Source organism: Bos mutus, chromosome 16 (assembly GCF_027580195.1).
Source record: "Bos mutus isolate GX-2022 chromosome 16, NWIPB_WYAK_1.1, whole genome shotgun sequence".
In the NCBI taxonomy this organism is placed as follows: domain Eukaryota; kingdom Metazoa; phylum Chordata; class Mammalia; order Artiodactyla; family Bovidae; genus Bos; species Bos mutus.
Window position 1 is genome coordinate 5,199,934 of NC_091632.1, and position 20,643 is coordinate 5,220,576.

Consider the following 20,643-nt stretch of genomic DNA (forward strand, 5'->3'; position numbering starts at 1 on the left):
CAGGAGGGCAGGGGAGTGGAGAACCGGGTTTGGGGGCAGGCGTGCTGGGCTGTGGCCACAGAGGCTGCTGGCAGACAACCGCCTGCCCCTCTCGGGCCCCCATAGCCTCCCCACGCCATTTAGACTCCACTGAAAAGCAAAGCTTCTGGAAAGAATGATTTTTAAGGTATCATTGGTCACACATGAGAGTGAATGAGTTTATCAGCTCTTTCCTGAGAGTGGGGAGGGGGCACAGGACGGCTTGGCCAGGGCAGCAGGTAGGGCATGAAGGGGAGCAAGGCAGGTCCTGGGAGCGGCTCCTCCAGCCTGGCAGGTGGCGCAGGGACGGTGGGGGCCAGCCTGGGAGAGGTGCACGGAGACACCGGTGCAACCCGACAGCCCCAAGGAGGAGGAAGAGCAGGAGTCGGTGTGGACAGGGTGGCGAGGCTGTGTGCAGATGCGCAGTGCCCGCAGCCGGACAAGGCACAGGGCACACCTGCCCCCACAGGGGTGTGGGGAAGATGCCAGCCAAGCCACGGGGCACACCTGCCCCAGAGGGGCGGAGAGGATGCCGGCCAGGGTCCTCCCAGGTCCAAGGCGGAAAGCGGGCAGGAGAGGCAACTGGCATGGCTGCTGGCCTGAGACTGGCTCCTCACACCTGCAGTGGGACCGAGAGTCGTTAGGACAAGGGGGTTCCTGGGGTGGGGCAGGGACGCTCCCTTTTCCCCAGGCCTCCCATGCTGGGCAGAGCCCAGGCCTGCAGTGGAGGAGTGGGCGCCTACCGGCCCGTGTTCTCCAGGGACAGCCGCCCCAGCCCCTGGGCCCCCACACACCTCGGCACCCAGCGGGGGCTCTGGCTTCTTCCTCCACTGGGGCCTCCTGCCAGCTGCCGACTGTCTCTGCGTCTCCTGGTTCTGGGTATCAGGACAGAGACCGGGCTCAGGCAGCCACAGAGCCCCCTGGCCCGCCCCTTCCCAGGGGAGGACCCCAGGCCCTCCTCCTTCCACCCTCTGACCCACAGGCTTCCCCACAGCCGTCCCGCGTGCAGAGCATCTCCACTGCGCTCGGGGCTGTCCCTCCCCTGACGGGTCATCCCACTACCACAGGCCTGCAGGGAGACCGGGGGCAGAGGGGCACACACAGTACCTGCGGGCCCTGCTGTGCTGACTCCTGGGTCCTGCTGATCCATAGGTTGAGCCGCGACGTCACCACCCCTGAGAGCTGCAAGTTCTCCTGAGAAGAGAGCTCCCACCTTGGGGCCGGGCTGGCATCTCCAGAGGGCCCCCCTCACCACATCCACACAGCCAGGCCATGGGACCCTCCCCTGAAGCTGTGTGCACAGCTGGGCTGGGGGCTCAGCAACAGGCATGGCCGGGCCCTTGAGTCCGCCAGACAGATGCAGGAAAGCATGGAGCTGTCCTGCAGTCCCCAGGCTCCAGCTCTGCAGATCCCAGGCTCAGCGGCCTGCAGATGCCTGGCAGGCCAGAGCCACTCACCTTGCGGCTGGAAGCTGGGCCCTCTCGGCTCTGGCCCACCAGCTCTTTCTCGAAGAGGTGGCGCTTGCTGGCGACATCCACAGGAGCCACGAGGAACTCAGTGCGGGACGGGCTTGCACCCTTGACAGACTCTGATCTCTGGGAGCAGAGAGCACAGGCTGCTGACCCTGGAGGGTGAGGGCCCTGGCACGCCCAGCACACTCCAGGGACCAGCCCACTCACCTGGATGGCTGAGTGGTATCGCTCCAGCTTCGGGCCTAATTTGACTGAGCTGGCTGGGAGCCTCACACTGGCACTGCAGGGCAGGAAGACAGGGCAAGACAAAGCAGGTGAGGCCCTGCCCGCCCACAGGACACCAGGCCTGCCCCTGTGCCCCACCTCACTCTGGCGAAGAGAATGCAGCCTTTGTATACAGACTGTGGGCGCTCCCTGTCCTCCCAAGACACAGTCCATTCAACAGGACACCCCAGGCCAGAAATGGCTGCTGTCCCTGCCCCGTGGAGTCAGTCCCGCCTCAGACACTGCTCCCCTCTCTCCACCTTCCACCCCCTGGCCCCCAGGCCCCCCATCCCAGATCAACCCCATCCTGCCCTCAGGCACAGGCAGCGTGAAAGGCTCATGACCTGGGTCTGATGCCCTCCTGACCCTGGCGCCCCCACCCTGCACCTCATGCTGCTGTGCCGGCCGGCTGACCTCCATGTGGACTCCGCTCCAAGCCCCTCCTTTCACCAACCCTCCATCCAGAGCTGCCTGCAGAGCTCTCCCCACCTCACGCCCCTGCCGCCCGCCGCCCTGTGCCCTCGCCCCACTCTCGCAGGCTGAGCTCCCCTGACTGCAAGGGGCTCCAGCCCTCGGTTCCCATCCTGAACCCTCGGAACCTCCATGCCCCATGGTTCCTGCACGTCTCACTCTGATGCAAGGGCAGTGACCCCCTCATCTACTATGTCCCCCACGCCCGCCGGCCTCGCCCAGGACCACCGGCCTCAGTACAGTCTCGGGGCAGATGGTGCAGCCCGCATGCATGAATCCCCAGTGCTTGACTCAAACGACCCCGGTGCACCCACTCCCCCCCACCACCCGGGCACCTAGTGGCTCAGGACGGCCCCTCCCTCCCGCCCCCTCCAGGCAGCCGGACCCTCCCCTTGCTGCACTTCAGGCCTCAGCCCCACGGCAGACGAGCCCCGGGGCCCCCAGGCCCTGACCTGCGGGTTAAGGCCACCTCTGAGCTGTCTCTCCGGGGGCTCATCTGGAAAGAGAAGGAAGGTGCCAGTGAGCGGGGTCCGTGGCAGCCACGGCCTCCACAAGGGAGGACTCAGCTCTCAGAACGCAGCCCGCCCTGGGGTCTCGCCCCCACCCTCCTCTGCACAGACCCCAGCCACACCCCCACAAAAGGCCCACCTCGGGCCTGGGGCACAGCCCCTCCCATTAAGCCAGGTCAAGAGACACCCCCCTTGATGCCCCCAGATCTTCTCAGGGTGCCTCCTGCCTACCTCCCCACTGCCCCGAGCCCTGCAGTGAGGGGCCCACGGCAGCCAGGCTCACCCTGAAGGAGATGGTGCGGGGGCTGGAGCGCTGCAGGGCGCTGCTGAAGGTGGGCGAGGCCCGTGTCGGCGAGGGGGCCTCGGGCTCAGCCTCCATGCTGGGGGTCCTCACCTGGACAGAGCAGGGGGTGAGTCACGCAGGAAGACAGGCAGCCTGGAGCCCCCGCAGGCCGGCTCACCCCAGCAGCCACGGTGGCAGCAGGCCAGTCCTCTGCTCCCACCCACTGCCTCGGCTGTGGGGGTGCAGCCACAGGCCCAGGGCCCAGCCAGCGGACAGGGCTTCCGGGGCGGGGGGCTTCTAGAAGCATCTGAGGCTTCCCTGGAGTCTGGGTCTGGGATGAGGGTGTGGTGTGGGTGCCAAGTGAGACCGCAGCCCAGCCCCCTGTCCTGCGGGCAGCAGAGCAGGCGGGGAGAGGAGACACAGCTGGGGCTGGCCTGGAGGGAGGAAGACAGGAGACAGGGAGGCAGCCAGAGACACCGGGAGGACAGAGAGGCGGGGGGCACCACGCACCTGCAGAGTGACGGGCGGGAGGCTGCCAGCCCGGGACAGAGGCCCCACCGAGGACTCGGGCTCCTTCTCAGGCCCAGCACCCCCAGCACCCCGCTGCCCCCTGGGGCTGGATGGGCACTCCACTGAGGCTGGGTGCTCCCGGGCCAGGGGCCGCGTTGGGGCCATGGTCCTGCCTGGGGCCGGCTGCGTCTCGGGGGCCGGGGTCTTCTCGAAGACAGTGGCTTTCTCAGACACGAGTCTCTTCTCTAAGATGCTGGCTTTGTCTAGAACCACCCTCTTTCCTGAGAAGGCTCTCTCCTCCAGCACAGTGATCTTCTGGGACACGGAGCATTTACTGGGGCTGGGGGTCTCAGGGTCCAGGCTCGCTTCCGGCTCAAGTGTCTTCCCTGCAGCAGACGGCTTCTCGGAGCCCGCGGGCACCCTGCCCGCCAGGCCCCCCTCTTCTGTGGAGCCGCGCTGCGGGCTCAGTCTCCGACCGGACGTCGACTGCACCTGCTCCTCGGGCGCCGGGGGCAGCTGCCTGGCCTCAGGCAGCTCCGGGACGGGGGCCTCCCGGCGCCTCTGCCTCCGTTCCTGCCGCGTCCTCAGGACGGCCCGGACATCCTCCTCATCTCTGGGGTCTGGGGCCGGTGGCCGGGGCCCCTCTGCTTCCTCCACGCTCAGCAGTCTGAGTCGGAAGGGAGATGGCGGGAGACAGTCAGAAATGGGAGAGACCTCAGGAGCACCTGACCCAGGGGGAGGCCTCAGGGCGCCTCGTGCCCTCCCAACCCCTTGAACCACTGTCCCTTAAATCAGGATCGCTTTCATCTGCTTTACCCATCAGGCCTCCAAGGTATCATCTGAACAAAGCACTGCTGCTGCTGCTAAGTCGCTTCAGTCGTGTCCGACTCTGTGCGACCCCAGAGACGGCAGCCCACCAGGGTCCCCTGTCCCTGGGATTCTCCAGGCAAGAACACTGGAGTGGGTTGCCATTTCCTTCTCCAATGCATGAAACTGAAAAGTGAAAGTGAAGTCACTCAGTCATGTCCGACTCTTAGCGACCCCATGGACTGCAGCCCACCAGGCTCCTCCGTCCATAGGATTTTCCAGGCAAGAGTACTGGAGTGGGGTGCCATTGCCTTCTCCGGAACAAAGCACAAGAGGCTTTAAAAAAAAACGCCTGTAAGGTACAACCACTCCATGTTCAACAAACACCTCTCCTGTGTCAGGCCCTGCCACTTACAGATGTCAAGCAGAGACGGGCAGGGAGCTGGCCCGAGTCACACGGTGACGGGCAGGAAGCCAGCAGTGGTACCCAGGCCTCCACGCCTCCGCAGCCACGTGGGTGCAGCGCCGGCCGCACGCCTCGCAGCCCCCTCTCCAGGAGCCAGGGAGCAGCACACGAAGCTGCCCCAAACCCGGCCTGCAGCAGAGGGGCCCCTCCTGCGCCTCCACCCGCCCACCTGCAACTTGGGGGAGTTCACTCGCAGGCTGAGCCCGCTGCCAAATCTGCAATCTGGGCTCGTTTGGAGACGAGATGAGACGCGTCCCCCTAGTGGGCCCTGTCCCTGTGGACAGGCGTGTCGTGGTGCTCAGCCTCGGGGCTGGTGGTCAGACCAGCGGCACCTCCTTCCTGTCAGAGACCACGGGGGTCCGCTAGCAGGAGGGGTCTGGGCTGAAGGGGCATGGTCGGCCCAGGGCCTGATGACCCCCAGGCCCTGCCCCCGGTGCTCGAGCCGTGCACTCTCTGACAGCTGCCTACCCATGAGCCAGGTTAGCACCCTCTCAGGAGCGTGGAAGGATGAGCTATGCTTATAAAATGCCCAGCAAGAGCGGTCCAGCTCACCCACACTGGTCCTGACTGCTGTCCTGACCAGAGTGGGGCCCGCAGAAGGTCAGCCCGCTCCCCAGGCAGGGGCGGCTGGTCCATCCTCAGTGGGGTCCCGCCTCCCACCCGCACCTCTCGGGGGCCAGCGGGTCCTCGTCCCGGGCAGGTGGGTCCTCGTCGTCCGTGGCAGAGCTCAGGTTCCGGTGTCGCCGCCGGCGTTCTCGCTCCTGTTCCTCCTCATCCTCCAGGGTCCACTGCCGGGTCAGGCTGGGGGGACAGGGGGTCAGCGCAGCCTCAGGGTGATGCCCAAAGCGTCCCGGTGGCCGACACTGGGGGGAGGGGGGCGGCGGGCCGGACTTCACCCTGCACCCCCACTGGAACAGGGGGTCTACTCGCCGGGGTGCCCCACATCCCCACTGTGATGGGGGTCCACCTGCCTGGGCACCCCAGCACCCCCACTGGAATGGGGGCCCACCCACCTAGGCACCCCCCGCACCCCCACTGGAATGGGGTCCACCCACCTGGGTGCCCCCACACCCCCACTGGAATGGGGGTCCACCCACCTGGGCGCCCCCGCACCCCCACTGGAACGGGGGTCCACCCTGCCTGGGCGCCCAGAGACGTGGCAGGCTGGTCACTGCTCAGCCCGAAGGAGGCAGGTGAACCTGGCAGAGCCCAGCTTTGATCTGAGGCTCTTAGATGAACAGTTACTGAGAAACATCCCAGCTCCCCAGCTCCCCCAGGACGTCCCAGCCCCCAGACAGAGATCCCAGATGAACCAGCCATCCCCAAAGGGGAACCCAGGATCGCTTCCCTCACCACCCAGGCGCTCCGTCAGCTTCCTTCACCTCTGAAAACCAGCCTTCCCGTGGGCAGAAGCGAGGGGCACAGCCTGCCTCTGGCCCCCGGTCACTCTCCCAGCCACAGTCACTCACAGTCACTCTCATACCGGTCCCCCTCATAGCCACCCCCCGGACCCCGCCTTCCACCATCCCGCCTCCAGCCCCATGTCCCTACAGCACCCTGCCCCAGCCTCCCACCAGTCATCCTCACCCACCTGCCCGCGCACCTACCTCCCCCCAGCGCCCCAGCCCATTCTAGCCAAAGAGCAAAGAATCTCTGAGGAACCAAGCTGGGCCAGCCTCCCACTGGGAACTGTGGGGTCACAGAAACCCACCCGCCAAATACAGAGACAGGGAAGTGAGCCCCGCTCTGCACCAGGAGGGAAAGGTCTGGACTTCAGAGGAGGGACCGGACGGCCGGGAGGCCGGGGGCGGGGCCCGCGGGGGAGGGAGGCAGAGCTTCCCGAGGGGCCACAGGAGAAGCTCCGGGCCCTGTGAGCCGAGGGTACCGTCCAGCACTGTCCGGGCCCCGATGAGAAGGGTCCGGGGAAGGCTGCCCTCTCGCCTCCCAGCATCACTGCAGGGTAGTAAGGCCCCGTCCTGGTCAGCGCCTGTTCCCCAGCCTCTCCGCTGCCCTGTTCCTACCGTGGCCTCGCCTGCCTCTACAGAGCCTCACATGCAACCACGGAAGAAGTATCATGGGAGGAGCAGGCACGTTTCTAGGGGGAAACCCACAAATTTTATCAACTGAATGACATAAAACCTATCTAAAAAGCTTCCTAAAGGAAAGAGCCCCCAGCCCCTGGGGAAACTTCTGCAGGGCCAGGTCAGACAGCCTGCTTGATCCCCCCACCTAAGGGGGAGTCACTTCCCTGCACCTCCCCAGTCCTCCTCCCTAAAAGGGACAGGAGCCACACCACCACCCTGACCTGTTCAGGCCCAGCATCATGTTCGCTGACCTGGTGTTTAGTAAACTCATTTTTTGAGCAGGATCTACATATAAGCGGGTTCCAGGGCTCCCCTGCTCATGAACAAAAGGACAGGAGGGACCAAGGACAAGGGGTGGCAGTGCCAGAGGGGATGGAGCCCCGAGGAGCCGGGTGTGCTGGCAGAGCAGGAGCCCAGGCCTGGCTGGGATGTGTGGCAGTGGTGGGGGACATGACTCAGCAGAAGGGGCGACAGGGCGGGTCCCTGGGGACCAAGGGAGACATGGGTTCACTCTGTGTGTGGGGAGCCACCAGGAGACTTAAGTGATGGACTCAGGACACAATTTGAAGGCAGAGTCCACTGGGTTTGCTGGGGGGCTGGATGGAGATGGGGAGCCAGCAAGGAAACGAGAAAAATGAAGGAAAGCGGGCTTGAGCAGCTCCTGGTGGTGCTTTCAGAAGGCTGGGGGCCTTCGGGGAGAGAGGGGTTCAGTGCGATGTCTGCAGCAGTGGTGGGGGAGGAGGGGCGGGAGGACGTGAAGGCTGAGGAGACACTCAACGGAGGAGGGAGGAGCCAGCCTGGTGGACCGCAGGAAGGGGATGTGCTGGCACTGCAGGAGGGGGCCCACCAGGGCAGTGCTGGGCAAAGAGGCTCCAAGACCCTTAGAAAGAGCCCGACTGGACAAGAGACAACCAGGGGGCTCCAGAAGGAGGAGCTGGTGACGCCCAGCATCTGAGAAGGGTTAACAAAAAGCTGTGTCAGAGATTTGCAAACAAAGTGTGGAGAGCTTGTCCCACGGGGAGAGAAAAGGCCATGGGACAGGGTGCATCCACCACGGTGCCCAGAACATGCCGGCCACCAAATGTGGCACCAGGTACAGGGGGCAGGGCGCTCCTCCTCGCGGGGTCACCAGAGCTCTGCCTGACCCATGGGAGCACAGAGGGGCAGCAAACCCTAGGCCCCACACTGGCACCTGCCCACACCTGGCTGTCAGGCATGCTGGCGGTGCAGACCTCAGCGCCCCTGCCTGTCAGGGCTCGACTCCCCCTGAGTGGGTGGGAAGGGCTCCAGCCCAGGCCCCACGGCCTTGATCACGGGGTGGACACCGGACTACCCCAGGCCTCTGCCATCACTCACTCCATGGGAACCCACGGCCCCTCCAGCCAGGCCCCGATACCCTCGTCCAGTTGAGAAAGGCCCCCTGCACGTGGCTTCCCCTGGGTCCACACATTCAGCCCTTCCCCTGTGGACCCTCCCTCGAGTCCACAGTTTGGGGTCAGCCATGCGCTGCAGAGATGAGAGACCACCCCCCGCAGGGAGACTGGCCCACGGGGACAGGACTCCCCCGCACACCTGTGGCCAGGTAGGGATGGAATGCACAGGATTCCTTGGGCCTGAGCAAGCCTGTTCCCACATAGGCGGCTCAGCCCTCAGGGGAGCTGCTGGTTTGTCAGTGGAACCTGGGTCAGACAGCGTCGGAGCCTAGTCTCCGGGAAATGACTCACCCCAGGCAGCTCCTTGCCCGGAGGGTGTCAGCCCAGGAGTCCTGAAGTGACCCCCAGCTGCACATCAAGACCCCTCTGCTCACCTTGGTGATGTGGCCACCCACCCCCACCACACCCCCAGCCCAAGAGAAACGTTATCTCCACCAACAAAGAGCGACCCTCCTTAAGAGAAGGAAGAGAGAGAAGGACAGGCTCCCAGAGGGGCAGGTAAAACAGTAAAAGCCCAGGAATGAATATACGGTACCCAAAGGCCCAGGGCAGTGCCAAAGAACGTTCAAACTTCTGGACAATTGCATTCATTCCACATGCTGCTAAGGTTACGCTCAAAATCCTTCAAGTTAGGCTTCAACAGGACGTGAACTGTGAACTTCCAGATTGCGAAACTAGGTTTAGAAAAGACAGAGGAACCAGAGATCAAATTACCAACATCCGCTGGATCATAAAGAAAGAAAGGGAATTTCAGAAAAACATCTACTTCTGCTTCATTGACTACGCTAAAGACTTTGACTGTGTGGATCACGACAAACTGTGGAAAATTCTTTAAGACATGGGAATACCAGACCACGTTACCTGCCTCCTGAGAAATCTGGATGCAGGTCAGGAAGCAACAGTTAGAACTGGACATGGAACAATGGACTGGTTCAAAATTGGGAAAGGAGTACAGCAAGGCTGTATATTATCACCCTTATAACTTATATGCAGACTATAATAACTTATATGTCTATAACTTATATGCAGACTACATCATGCAAAATGCAGCTAGATGAATCCCAAGCTGGAATCAAGATTGCCGGGAGAACTATCAACAACCTCAGATATGCAGATGACACCACCCTTATGGCAGAAAGTGAAGAGGAACTAAAAAGCCTCTTGATGAAAGTGAAAGAGGAGAGTGAAAAAACTGGCTTAAAACTCAACATTCAGAAAACTAAAATCACAGCATAAAGGGTGGAAGGAGCGACAGAATTTATTTTCTTGGGCTCCAAAATCACTGTGGACGGTGACTGCAGCCAATAAATTAAAAGATGCTTGCTCCTTAGAAGGAAAGCTGTAACAAACCTAGATAGTGCATTGAAAAACAAAGACATCACTTTGCCAACGAAGGTCCATATAGTCAAAGTTATGATTTTTCCAGTAGTCATTAATGGATGTGAGAGTTGGACCATAAAGAAGGCTGAGCACCAAAAAATTATGCCTTTGAATTATGGTGCTGGAGAAGACTCTTGAGTGTCTCTTGGACAGCAAGGAAATCAAACCAGTCCGTCCTGAAGGGAATCAACCCTGAATATTCATTGGAAGGACCAATGTTGAAGCTGAAGCTCCAATACTTTGGCCACCTGATGGGAAGAGCCAACTTATTGAAAAATATCCTGATGCTGGGAAAGATTGAAGGCAGGAGGAGAAGGGAACAACAGAGGATGAGATGGTTGGATGGCATCACCGACTCAATGGACATGAGTTTGAGTAAGCTCCGGGAGTTGGTGATGGACAGGGAGGCCTGGCCTGCTGCAGTCCATGGGGTCGCAAAGACATGACTGAGGGACTGAACAGCAAAGGGCCCAGAGCAGCGCTCAGCACTCAGAAGCACACGTGTTGGTGAATACAGTGACCAGTACACCAATAAAGGAAGCGGTGAGGGCGCTGACGTGTGCCTAGATGGCACCGGGTGCTCACAGGTGCCACTGACAGGAGGTGCCACTGACAGGAGGTGCCACTGACAGGAGGCCCCACCACCTTGAGGAATGCGGGGGGCAGGGGGAGGTGGGGCACCTCCATTCTGCGGATGAGGCTTCCAAGGCTCACAGGATCAACAAGGTACCCAAGGCAGGGTGGCCAGTAAAAGAAGGAGCTGAGGTTCCCAGCCAGGGCAGCATGTTAACCACAAGGCCTAGTGCCAGGAAGGACGCCCAGGGAGGCTCCACCTTCTCAGGAGCCCAGGAGCTGAGCAGTCAGAGGGAGTGGGGTGCTTGGGAGGGGCCGGAATGTGTGGGACTCCCCAGCCCGGCTTGAGCTCTGGTGCAGGCTGGGGAAGCAGGTCTGGGGAGACCCAGCGGCCAACAGCTTGTCTTTTAGAGTGCCAGGGTCAGTGCACACTGACACCCGGGGAGGTCCCAGCCACAGCCACCAGCTGAAGCCCCAGCAGCTGCCCCCACACCTCCCCCTCGCCAGGCCTGCCAGCCCCCACACTCCATCCTTAGAGGAAGGGATCTGTTCCCTTCTGTGGTTCGGGCAACTCCCTGCCCACTGTGCAGGGGAGAGCCAGTTCGGCTCCCTGCCCCAGGCCCTTCTTCCTGAGTCTGCCCTGCCCATGGTCAGCAGCTGAGGGCAGGGGTGTCCCTGCGGACAAGTTGACCAGCAGAACCCTTCCTTCCTAAGGGAATCGCACACAGAAATCTGCTGTGTGAGAGGTCAGGGCTCAGCTGCCTGGGGAGGGTTCGCAGGGGAGGGCACAGGGCTGCCCCAGGGCATTCCGTGGAGGCCCAGGCTCAAAGGGCAGGATGTGCAGACCTTGGGAGGGGAAGAACAGGTGCAGGCCTGACACCAGGCCCTGTGACCCGGGGCCAGTGAGCTGCCCAAGGGGAGCCAGCCTCCCCAGGCGAGGGGCCACTGTGGGTGGTCAGTGAGGTCCCCTCCAGCCCTGACGGTCTAGGGAGAGGTGCCAGGGAGAACCAAGCAGCTTGGGAGGTGGCAGGGCTGTGGGAGGCCGGGCGGGGAAATGATTAACCCCCAGCCGCTCTGTCCTGGGCACTCGACCCACCCTCACCCCCCGCGGACAGGCCCGCCCCGCCTCACCGGGAGGAGAGGGCTGGGTGCCAGGTGCCCATCCAGGGCTGGGCGTCTGCATTTCGACCTAGTGCCAAGGATGGGGGGCCCGCTGGCCCTCCGCTGCCCACTTGGGCCCTGCCTGGAGCCACCCTCCTCACCCCTTCCTCAGTGCCCCCCACCCTCGCCTTGGAAGCTCGGTTGACAGTGACTCACAGCCCTTCCCTCTGCCAGCTGGGGCTTGTTCCCAGGAGTGGGGCGGAGGGTCCCGGCTCCAGCTGCCTCCTGGGCAAGCTGCGGCTGCCCAGGGCACTGGGGAGGCAGGGCAGCTTCCCCAGGGCACTCGACCCCACCCCTACAGCCACAGGAGCCTGGGGCCTCTGAGCAGAGAGCCAGCGAAGACGAGACCCTGCACCGTCATCCTCAATGGACATCTGAGTGGACGCAAACGCCCAAATGGCAACGTCAGAACCTCCCACCCACCCAGACTTCTCCGCACTACACAAGGCCCACACGTGCCTGTGCACACACACACACACACACACACGAACACAGACAGGCCCCGCCTGGAAACACAGACACTCCCGCATCAGACCCACAGGCAGAGTCCAAGACCTTGACTGCCAGCCCCACCCTCTGCACAGACCCTCCCTGGGTGTGACTGGCCTCTGAGACGCTGGGCCCCCATCCAGAGCACCGAGTGCCTCCTTTCTTGGGGCGTATCCTCCTCTCTCCAGACCCCACAGGCCTCTGCTGCAGAGTAGTGAGGACAGAGAGTCCAGGGGGACCCCAGCCCTGGGGGGGTGCGGCCATGGGGGCGTCCCTGGAGCTTGGGGCCCTTGGGGGTGGGGGGAGGGGAGAGTCAAGGTCCTGATGGGAGGGGCTGCCCACACCTGCAAAGGCAGCCTGGCCTCATCACCCAAAAGTCCGCCTGGGGCCAATTTCTACCAGCAACAGCCTTTGGGTCAAGGAGTAGGGACTCAGCTCCTGCCCATCCACTACATGGGCCTCAGTCTTCTGGGGATGGTGTGGGGGGTGGGGGTCAGGAGATGCTCTTGGGGGACCCCAAGAGAAGTTCAGGGGTCACCAATCGCATGAGGGTGCTGCCTTCTGGACACCCACCCCCCCAGGCTTCTCTGACCCTGTCCCCAGACCCTTTGAAGGCCCTGCTCATGAGTGAAGACTGAAGCGCAGAGAGGGAGAGCGCCAGGCGTGAGGTTTCCCAGCCCCAACAGCACCCCGAAACGCTGTGCCCAGAGCCTGAGCCTCATCCCTGGGAGGTCACCTGCCTGCTCGGCCTACTCACTGACCCTGTGAGGCAGTGCGGCCGCCTCCTCCCGGGAGGGGCCTCTCAGACTCTCCAGAGAAAGACAGGCAGTCAGGGGCGGCTCAGAAGCTGAGACTCGGCCGTTTACCTCCTGAACGCCTCCCCAGCCCTCAGAGCGGCCTCTCCGGGCTGGACAGCCCTCCGCAGGCAGCATGCTCCGGCCTGCGTCCCCAAGGAGGAAGAGGGCCGGAACCCCGGGGGCTGCGCGGCATGGCCCCGACTCTGTGGCCCCCGGAGCAGTCAGGACCCCGACTCACCTGGACAGAGCCGCCCAGCTTTTCCTGCTGACCGACATGCCGCCAGACCGCCGAGCGTCCCGTCCGCTCCGCGCCGCCCCGCGCCCCGCCCGCGGCGCAGGTTGGCTCACCTGGCCTCTTATCCCGGGCCGCGCCCGCGCAGCCGCGCAGCCGCACCGCCTGCCGCCTCGGATTGGCCTGCGGGTGGGGACGTCGCGGACAGAGCCTCCCCGGTCCCCACCCCGGCCTCCCAGCCCAGCGCCCTAGACCGGTCGCCACACCGAGGGACAGACGGACGGATGGACGGGCGTACAGGCGCACAGGCCGCGCAGGGCGGGGCGGCCGCCCAGGGTGGGGACCGAGACTTCCTGCTCGGAACCTGTCGAACCAGCCCGCCGGGCCGCCCCCTCCCGCGGGTGCCCGACCGGGAGTGGGGTGCCCCGGGTCAAGCCCGCTCTCCGCCCGCCGACCGGCTCGACCACGCGAAACCCATCTGGGAAGCGGGCGGGCAGGCGCGCGTCTTGGGTCCGGATCCAGAGCTCTCCCGAGGAGCGCGCGGGACGCGGAAAACTGCGGGCACGCCCCGTGCAAAGCCCGCCCCTCCAGAAAGAAGAGCCGGGATCCCTTCTGCACACGCAGCGCTCAGGGCTCCGAAGAAGCCAAGGCTTCGGAGGTGCCCTCGGACTTTGGGCTGGCGGGGCAGGGGGTTGAACCCGGCCGGCTTCCCCCTCCCCCCGCTCCCCTCGGGGGAACAGAGAACAGGGGAGTAGTGGGAGAATTCTGGAGCGAGTGAAGTACCACCTGGCTCCCTTTAGGTGCGCGCGCCTCCCATCCAACAGGACCTCAGGGGACCAGGGAGGATCAGTGCCTAGCAGGGGAATCTTGTCTTCCCTGTGAATCAGAACTGTTGCGGCTCCCAGGGGAAAGAGGTGCAACCCCCGACACCAGTAGAAGAAGACGGGACGGGGGAGGGGGGGAGTAGGAGGACTGGAAATGACGTGGCCTGCTGGGTCTCGCTGGCCAGCCTGGTCCCCTTGGGGCGCTGATCCGGAGCTGGTGGTCTCTACAGTGCCTCCCAGCTCTGAGATCCCCAGTGAAGGGCAAGCCTGCTGCTTGGGAGCAAGGAAGAGGGGGTGGCAACAACCTGGCCCCTGCATGCTGGGACTCGGGGCCACCTCTTCTGGGGCGCCTGCTGTCCCCAGGGACCCAGAAAATGTCCTTCCCTTGGTTTGTCAACTGAGAAAGAAAAGTAACCCTTGTCGTTGGAAGCCCAGCCCTTCCAGGGACACTCCGTGAAGCCAGCAGTAGGGAGTGTCTCTAAAAGTTCAAACTCCAACACTGGCGCAATGGACACAAAACCGAAAGACGGGGAAGGCTGGTGTGCAGACCCTCCAGAGGTGCAAGACAGTGAGCTTTGTGCGTGTTAGGGCCCTACAGTCCGCTGAGGACAGACCCTCCTGTGTCCCGGGCGCTCGCTATGCATGTACAGGGCCAGCGCTGCAGTGACAAGTGTCACCGGCTCGGTGGCTGCAGAGCTCAGGTGTTTATTTTCTCACAGTTCCAGGGGCTGGGGTCCCTCAGAGGACCACGCTCCCCCAGAGACCCTGGGGCAGGATCCCTCCTGCGTCCTCCTGCTGCCGCCGGTGGTTGCGGCAGCTCTGGGCCTGCGGCTGCGTGACTCCTCATCTGCCTTCGGAAGCCGGGGAGCCGTGCTGGCCTCTCTGCACCCACGTCCAAAGTCCCCCTTCTATCAGGACACCAGTCCCTGCCCAGGGCCCACCCTGATCATATCGGCAGAGGCTGCATTCACAGCTGGCAGGGCTTACGGGTTGCCCATATCTTGGTGGGAGAACACAGTTCCTGCTGCAGTCAGCAAACGGCATTGGCTTTCAGTGACTCAAAGATGCTGGGGACTCGGTTCCTAACTCCAAGACACTCCCACTCGGGCAGTGGAGAGGCACACACACGTGTGCTCCTAAACTTGCATTCACACAGACGTGCACAAGCGTACCTACTCACATGCACTCCTCTGTGGTGCATACTGCACGCTGCGTTCACGACAGGTTGAGACGGGGGGGACATGCGCATACCTGTGGCTGATTCATGTTGATGTATGGCAGAAACCAACGTGATATTGTAAAGCAATTATCCTCCAGTGGAAATAAATTTTTTTTAAAGACAGGCTGTGATGAAAATTAAAATTGTGTCATCAGGAGAGATTCATTCTAACGGACAGACTGGGGCACCTTGAAGGACAGGGACACCTGGCTTGGGCTTGAAGGCAAGTGAAACAAATTCACTCGTCAGAGAAGGTGGCAACAGACCAGCTACAAAACGGGGTGCAAGTGAAGACGCAGGTGTGAGCGGGAGGCGGTAAGGCAAGGAGTGGTGCTCCCGGACCTGGAAGAGGGGCTTGGCTGTGACCCCGCAGAACAGGAAAGGCCTGAAATGAGGTGAACAGCAGCTGAGCAGGAAAACCCCTGAGACTTTGAGGGTTGAGAGGTCAGGCTGGAGAGGGCAGGCCACCGCGGAGGGGTTACTTTTAAGTCTATAAAAGAAAAAAAGGGCTTGATCATGGGCAGCCCAGAGGAGGGGCAGCAGCGTCGGCGGAGCTCCAGAAGGCCGAGCGGTCACAGGGCTGGCCGTAGGTGGGGGGCAAGGCCAGGTGCCCACTCGCTGCAGGAGGGGCAATGAGGGCAGGTGTCCCCGGGCCCTGAGGCTCGGCATCTTGAGACCCGGGGCCTGAGAGGGCGCAGCGTGGGGTCGTCCACAGCTCATGAGGTCAGCAGTGCCCCTGGCCAACCCGATGGATGGGGAGGCCATGAGACAGCGGGGAGCTGCCCAGCACGGGCTCAGCACACAGCCCCTGGGGCACGTGCAGGCAGCGGGAGAGGCGACACTCATGAGGCAGGGGCAGTGTTCCGCGCATCCATGCTGTGCGGTGCCCTGACACCCGAGCGTCCTGAGGAGAGGGCGGGTGCCTCCTTCACCCGTGTCTCGGCTTGGAGAATGGCACTAACTTGCTTTGGGAAGGAGACCAGGAAACCCCAGAGGCCCAAGATCGCCTCGGTCAGCCGGGTGGCTGCGTCAGGTCTCTCAGCACCCAGGACCCATCTTTTCCAGGATCGGGGTCGCCCTGACGGTAAGTTGCTGCAAGAGCATCCGTGGCACAACCCAGCAAGGGCTGCTGGCCCAGCACTGTGACCGCAGGGGCCAGCAGGACTCTCGGAGCAGCACTGGTTACAGTTGCAAAATTCTGGAGACCACCCAGGGGTCTGTTCACAGGAAAATGGGTGAGTAAATGTCGGTATTTTGTCATTTTCTTCTTTTACTACAATCTCTGCCTCTGCTGCTGCTGCTGCTGCTAAGTCGCTTCAGTCGTGTCCAACTCTGTGCGACCCCATAGACGGCAGCCTACCAGGCTCCTCCATCCCTGGGATTCTCCAGGCAAGAGTACTGGAGTGGGGTGCCATTGCCTTCTCCCTCTGATGAACCTCAAAGCAGAAAGCACGCGTTTATGTCAGACTGACAAACAAAACACAATGCATTGTTTCAGGAACCAGAAACACAAAGGACCAGGGCAATGAAAACACAAACTGAGGACGTGTTGCCTTTGGGGCAAGAAACGGCTGGTTGGAAAGGGACACACAGGGGCTTCAGAAGCATTTGCCATCACCTAGTTTTTTTTAATCGAAGTATAGTTGATTTGCAGTATCGTGTTAGTTTCAGATATACAGCAAAATGATTCAGTTACACATATATACTTATAGAATTGTTTATTTTCAGATTATTTTCCACTATACATTATTACAAGATATTGAATTGCAATCCCCTGCTGCTGCTAAGTCACTTTAGTCGAGTCCGACTCTGTGTGACCCCATAGACAGAAGCCCACCAGGCTCCCCTGTCCCTGGGATTCTCCAGGCAAGAACACTGGGGTGGGTTGCCATTTCCTTCTCCAATGCATGAAAGTGAAAAATGAAAGTGAAGTTGCTCAGTTGTGTCCGACTCTCAGCGACCCCATAGACTGCAGCCTACCAGGCTCCTCCATCCATGGGATTTTCCAGACAGGAGTACTGGAGTTGGGTGCCATTGCCTTCTCCGTGCAATCCCCTAGTTCATAAAATTAGAGGTTGGTGCAGGGAACGTACTGACTGTGAGCCTGCAGTGGCCACTTCCCCTGGGAGAATCCAAGAAGACAGGGTTTATCAGCCCAGGAACCCCTGCTCCAGGACAGGGGTTTTCAAGACTCCACAGCCAGTGGGAGGGAGAGCCCCTTCGCTTCCCCTCCCAAGGACGATGTCAGGCTCTAGAATTCCTAGCCCCCAACTCCTGTCTACATAGGACATAAGGAAGCTTCTTTTTCCCCAGAAGCCAGAGTGGAGACTGGTGGGACCCAGGCCAGGAGGGTTGTGAGTCAGCCTGACTGTCAGTTCCCACATGAGAGGTAAGACCCACACCCTAAAGAATCCAAGGCAGTGGTTCCCTGACTTTGTATTTTCCCAAACTAATACTTTTTAAAAATATGAATATACAAATGCTACCATATTGTTTTTTGAAGTAAGTAATTAAAAGACAATAATTACCACCTCCTGTACTCCCACCCCATAAGTAAAATGTATTTGATACTAAAATAATAAAATTAAGACATGCATTACTTTCTCAACAAAGGTCCGTCTAGTCAAGGCTATGGTTTTTCCAGTAGTCATGTATGGATGTGAGAGCTGGCCTATAAAGAAAGCTGAGCACTGAAGAATTGATGCTTTTGAACTGTGGTGTTGGAGAAGACTCTTGAGAGTCTGTTGGACTCCAAGGAGATCCAACCAGTTCATCCTAAAGGAAATCAGTCCTGGGTGTTCATTGGAAAGACTAATGTTGAAGCTGAAACTCTAATACTTTGGCCACCTGATGCGAAGAGTTGACTCACTAGAAAAGACCCTAATGGGAAAGATTGAAGGCAGGAGGAGAAGGGGACGACAGAGGATAAGATGGTTGGATGGCATCACCGACTGGATGGACATGAGTTTGGGTAGACTCCGGGAGTTGGTGATGGACAGGGAGGCCTGGCGTGCTGCAGTTCATGGGGTCGCAAAGAGTCGGACATGACTGAGCGACTGAACTGACTGACTGATGCATACTTGAACAGAGAAGAATCCTTTTCACTGAATACACTACCTTTACGGAAACTTCAAGGCCAGGTTTCCCAGCAAGCCGCAGAGCAGTAAGATTTGGGGCAGAGATCTGACCAGAATCGCCATCTGGGAAGTTCTAACAGGAGGAACACACGCCATCCATCACACTCAGGCAGGCAAGCCACCGCCCTCACAGGCGTGTGCACAGGGGCGCACACACCAGGCTCACCCCTTCCGATGGACACACACATGCACACACACGTGCTCACATGCACACACACACACACTCCTCCATGGGGCTCCGGCATGGGAATGCCTGTCCTGGCGCCCAGCTGAGACCAGACTTCTATGCTGAGCCCAGAGCCAAGGGTGGGCTCACCCCGCCTGTGTGACCGTGGAGCCCAGTGGTGCGGAGCTGGAGCCAGAGGGGCCGCCTGCCCAGGCCCCTGGGCCCTGCCCCTGCCGCCTGCAGTGAGTCCAGCCCCTGGGTCTCAGCCCCATTAGGGCCGTGGCCTTCAAGGAGCCACTCCCTCTCTGTCTCCAGACACTGTGGGGCTCATGTTCCAGGACCCACAGATCCACCAGGAATTGTCCCGGGTGCAAGGTGGTGCCTCTCCTGTAACCACAGGCTGCTCTGGGGGTCAGGAGAGGAGGCTGCCCCCCCACAGTCCCAGCAGCCTGTCCCTGGCTGGGACAGCAGCCTGGTCACCCACCTGGAACGATGCTGGCCAGCCCAGAGCCCTGCGGGAAGCCTGCCTCCCTTCGTGGGGGGCCACTGGGGCTAATGTTTAACTGGCTTCCTCCATGGCGGGCCCTTCAGTCCCCGTGGCCCTGGGCCAGGGCCAGCCTGCCGTGAGGGGGGCTCTAGGCGGAGAGTGGGCTCGGCCTCCTGCCACGAGGAGACAGAGTTCGGGGTTGGTCGGAGCGCCTGTGGGAGGCATTCCGCCTGGGGGTCCTCAGGAGGAGCGGATCCGCACCCCCCACACGCCGCCCCGAGGCACCACTGCAGGTCCACGTCCCTGCTGGTGGGGGAAAGCCCTTAGCCCGTCGGGGGCGTTTGCATCTCATTTGAATGCTCCCCTCTGTGGGGACAGGCAAACTCCAAGCTGTGTGTGTTGCCCCTGGTCCCCGGCCACGTCCCTTCTGGAAAGTTACAGGTTGGGCCCTATTGAGTCTGATCCCAGAAAAGGGTGACCCCCAGGTCCCTGTCCCCAGCCTGCGGCTGTCAAACCCCAAAACCTGTGGTGAATGACTTCAGCTCTCCAAACCTCTGTCTCCTCGTGTGTGAATGGATCTGAAGTAACAGGATCTGAGCCTTGGGTTTCTGTGAGAATGTAATGAGTGATTCTGACGAAGCGTGTTATTAGCCGTGACTAAGAGTCTGGGCCCTTACAGACTAGATGGTTCAGTCCTGGTCCCTCACTCAGGAGCCTCTGGCTTCTCTGCCTCTGGAGAACGGGAGTGGCGGTGGTCCCTTTCTCAGGGGATGTGAATGTCTGAGGAGTAATCAGGTGCGGAGAGAGGAGCCTGGCACAGAGTGAGTGCTGCGGCCGCTGGTCTGACCCCAGCTCTGCTCTGCCCGAGGCCAGCCCGGGTCCCTGAAAGATGAGCGGGGACTGGGTGGGCGTCTCTCCAGAGACTGTGCCTCCTGCCCAGTCCCTGCTGTGGCCACAGCCCAGCCCGCCCCATCCAGCCCACAGGGGACGCGGCAGGTAGCCGAGGTCTGGCCCTGCTGTGAACCAGAGGTCTGGACATCCCCAGAGGCCCCTGAGCAGGCCTGGGGCCCACCCCAGGGCCCCGTCCCGTGGGCTGTCTGCACTGGGTGTTTGCTCTGAATCAGGCCTGGGTTTGTAGGGCAGGGTGGGGCCCAGTACCCGGGACCCAGCTCAACAGTCAGCCAGCAAACTGAGAGCTGCCTCTGCAACCCCGGGCCTCCAAGGGCAGAGGCGGGGGCCACGCAGGGGCCCTGGGGCAGGGAAGGGGCGCCGGGACTGCCTGGGTGTGAAGCGCAAGCCACGCTCTCTGGCGTGAACCGGCCATGCCTGCCAGGCTCTGCAGCTGGGAGTGTGTGGGTGTGCGTGTGTGTCTGGGCGTGTCTGTGCCTAAGGGTTTCCGTGTTGTAGGAGCTGTTTCTTTGAACACGTCTGTCTCTCTGCCCACCCAGCTCTTTGCAGGCAGGACTGAAGCAGGATGCTCCCCAGCTCCTCCAGGCTGCTGTCCCTCGGGCGCTGGCAGGCAGACAGGAGCCAGGCCCTGCCCCGGGGCCCCGGGCGCTGCACTTTGCTCCCAGCTTCGGGCATTTATGGCAGGTAGCACACTGGGAGCAGAGGGCAGAGCAGGGACTCACAGGCAGGCGGAGGGCTCTGCACTCAACCCAGCCTCTCCTGGAACCAGTGCTGGGCAGCCAAGAAGCCCAGGGCCAGGGCAGGGAGCAGCCACTCCCCGGAGGATGCAGCTCAGGACTCACATGACACCACCCGGAAAAGCCAGATCCTCCGAGCCCAGACGCTGGTCCCTGCTCCATGGGCCGCTGTCCCCCGTGTGCAGGGGGTGCCTCCAGACCCACACTCCATCCCA

The 20,643-nt window shown here is 61.6% G+C and overlaps 1 protein-coding gene across 1 annotated transcript; it reads right to left on the reverse strand.

Moving 5' to 3' along the window:
• Positions 1 to 163: 163 nt before the first annotated feature.
• LAD1 (ladinin 1) lies at positions 164 to 13,505 on the reverse strand. Its single transcript, XM_070384427.1, has 10 exons — positions 12,956 to 13,505; positions 5,467 to 5,601; positions 3,528 to 4,194; positions 3,018 to 3,128; positions 2,678 to 2,721; positions 1,698 to 1,770; positions 1,476 to 1,613; positions 1,126 to 1,212; positions 813 to 893; positions 164 to 637 (listed from the first exon to the last, which is right to left on the reverse strand). The coding sequence occupies exons 1-10, from the start codon at positions 12,991 to 12,993 to the stop codon at positions 632 to 634; spliced, it is 1,380 nt and encodes a 459-aa protein (XP_070240528.1). The 5' UTR covers positions 12,994 to 13,505; the 3' UTR covers positions 164 to 631.
• Between the last annotated feature and the right edge of the window lie 7,138 nt (positions 13,506 to 20,643).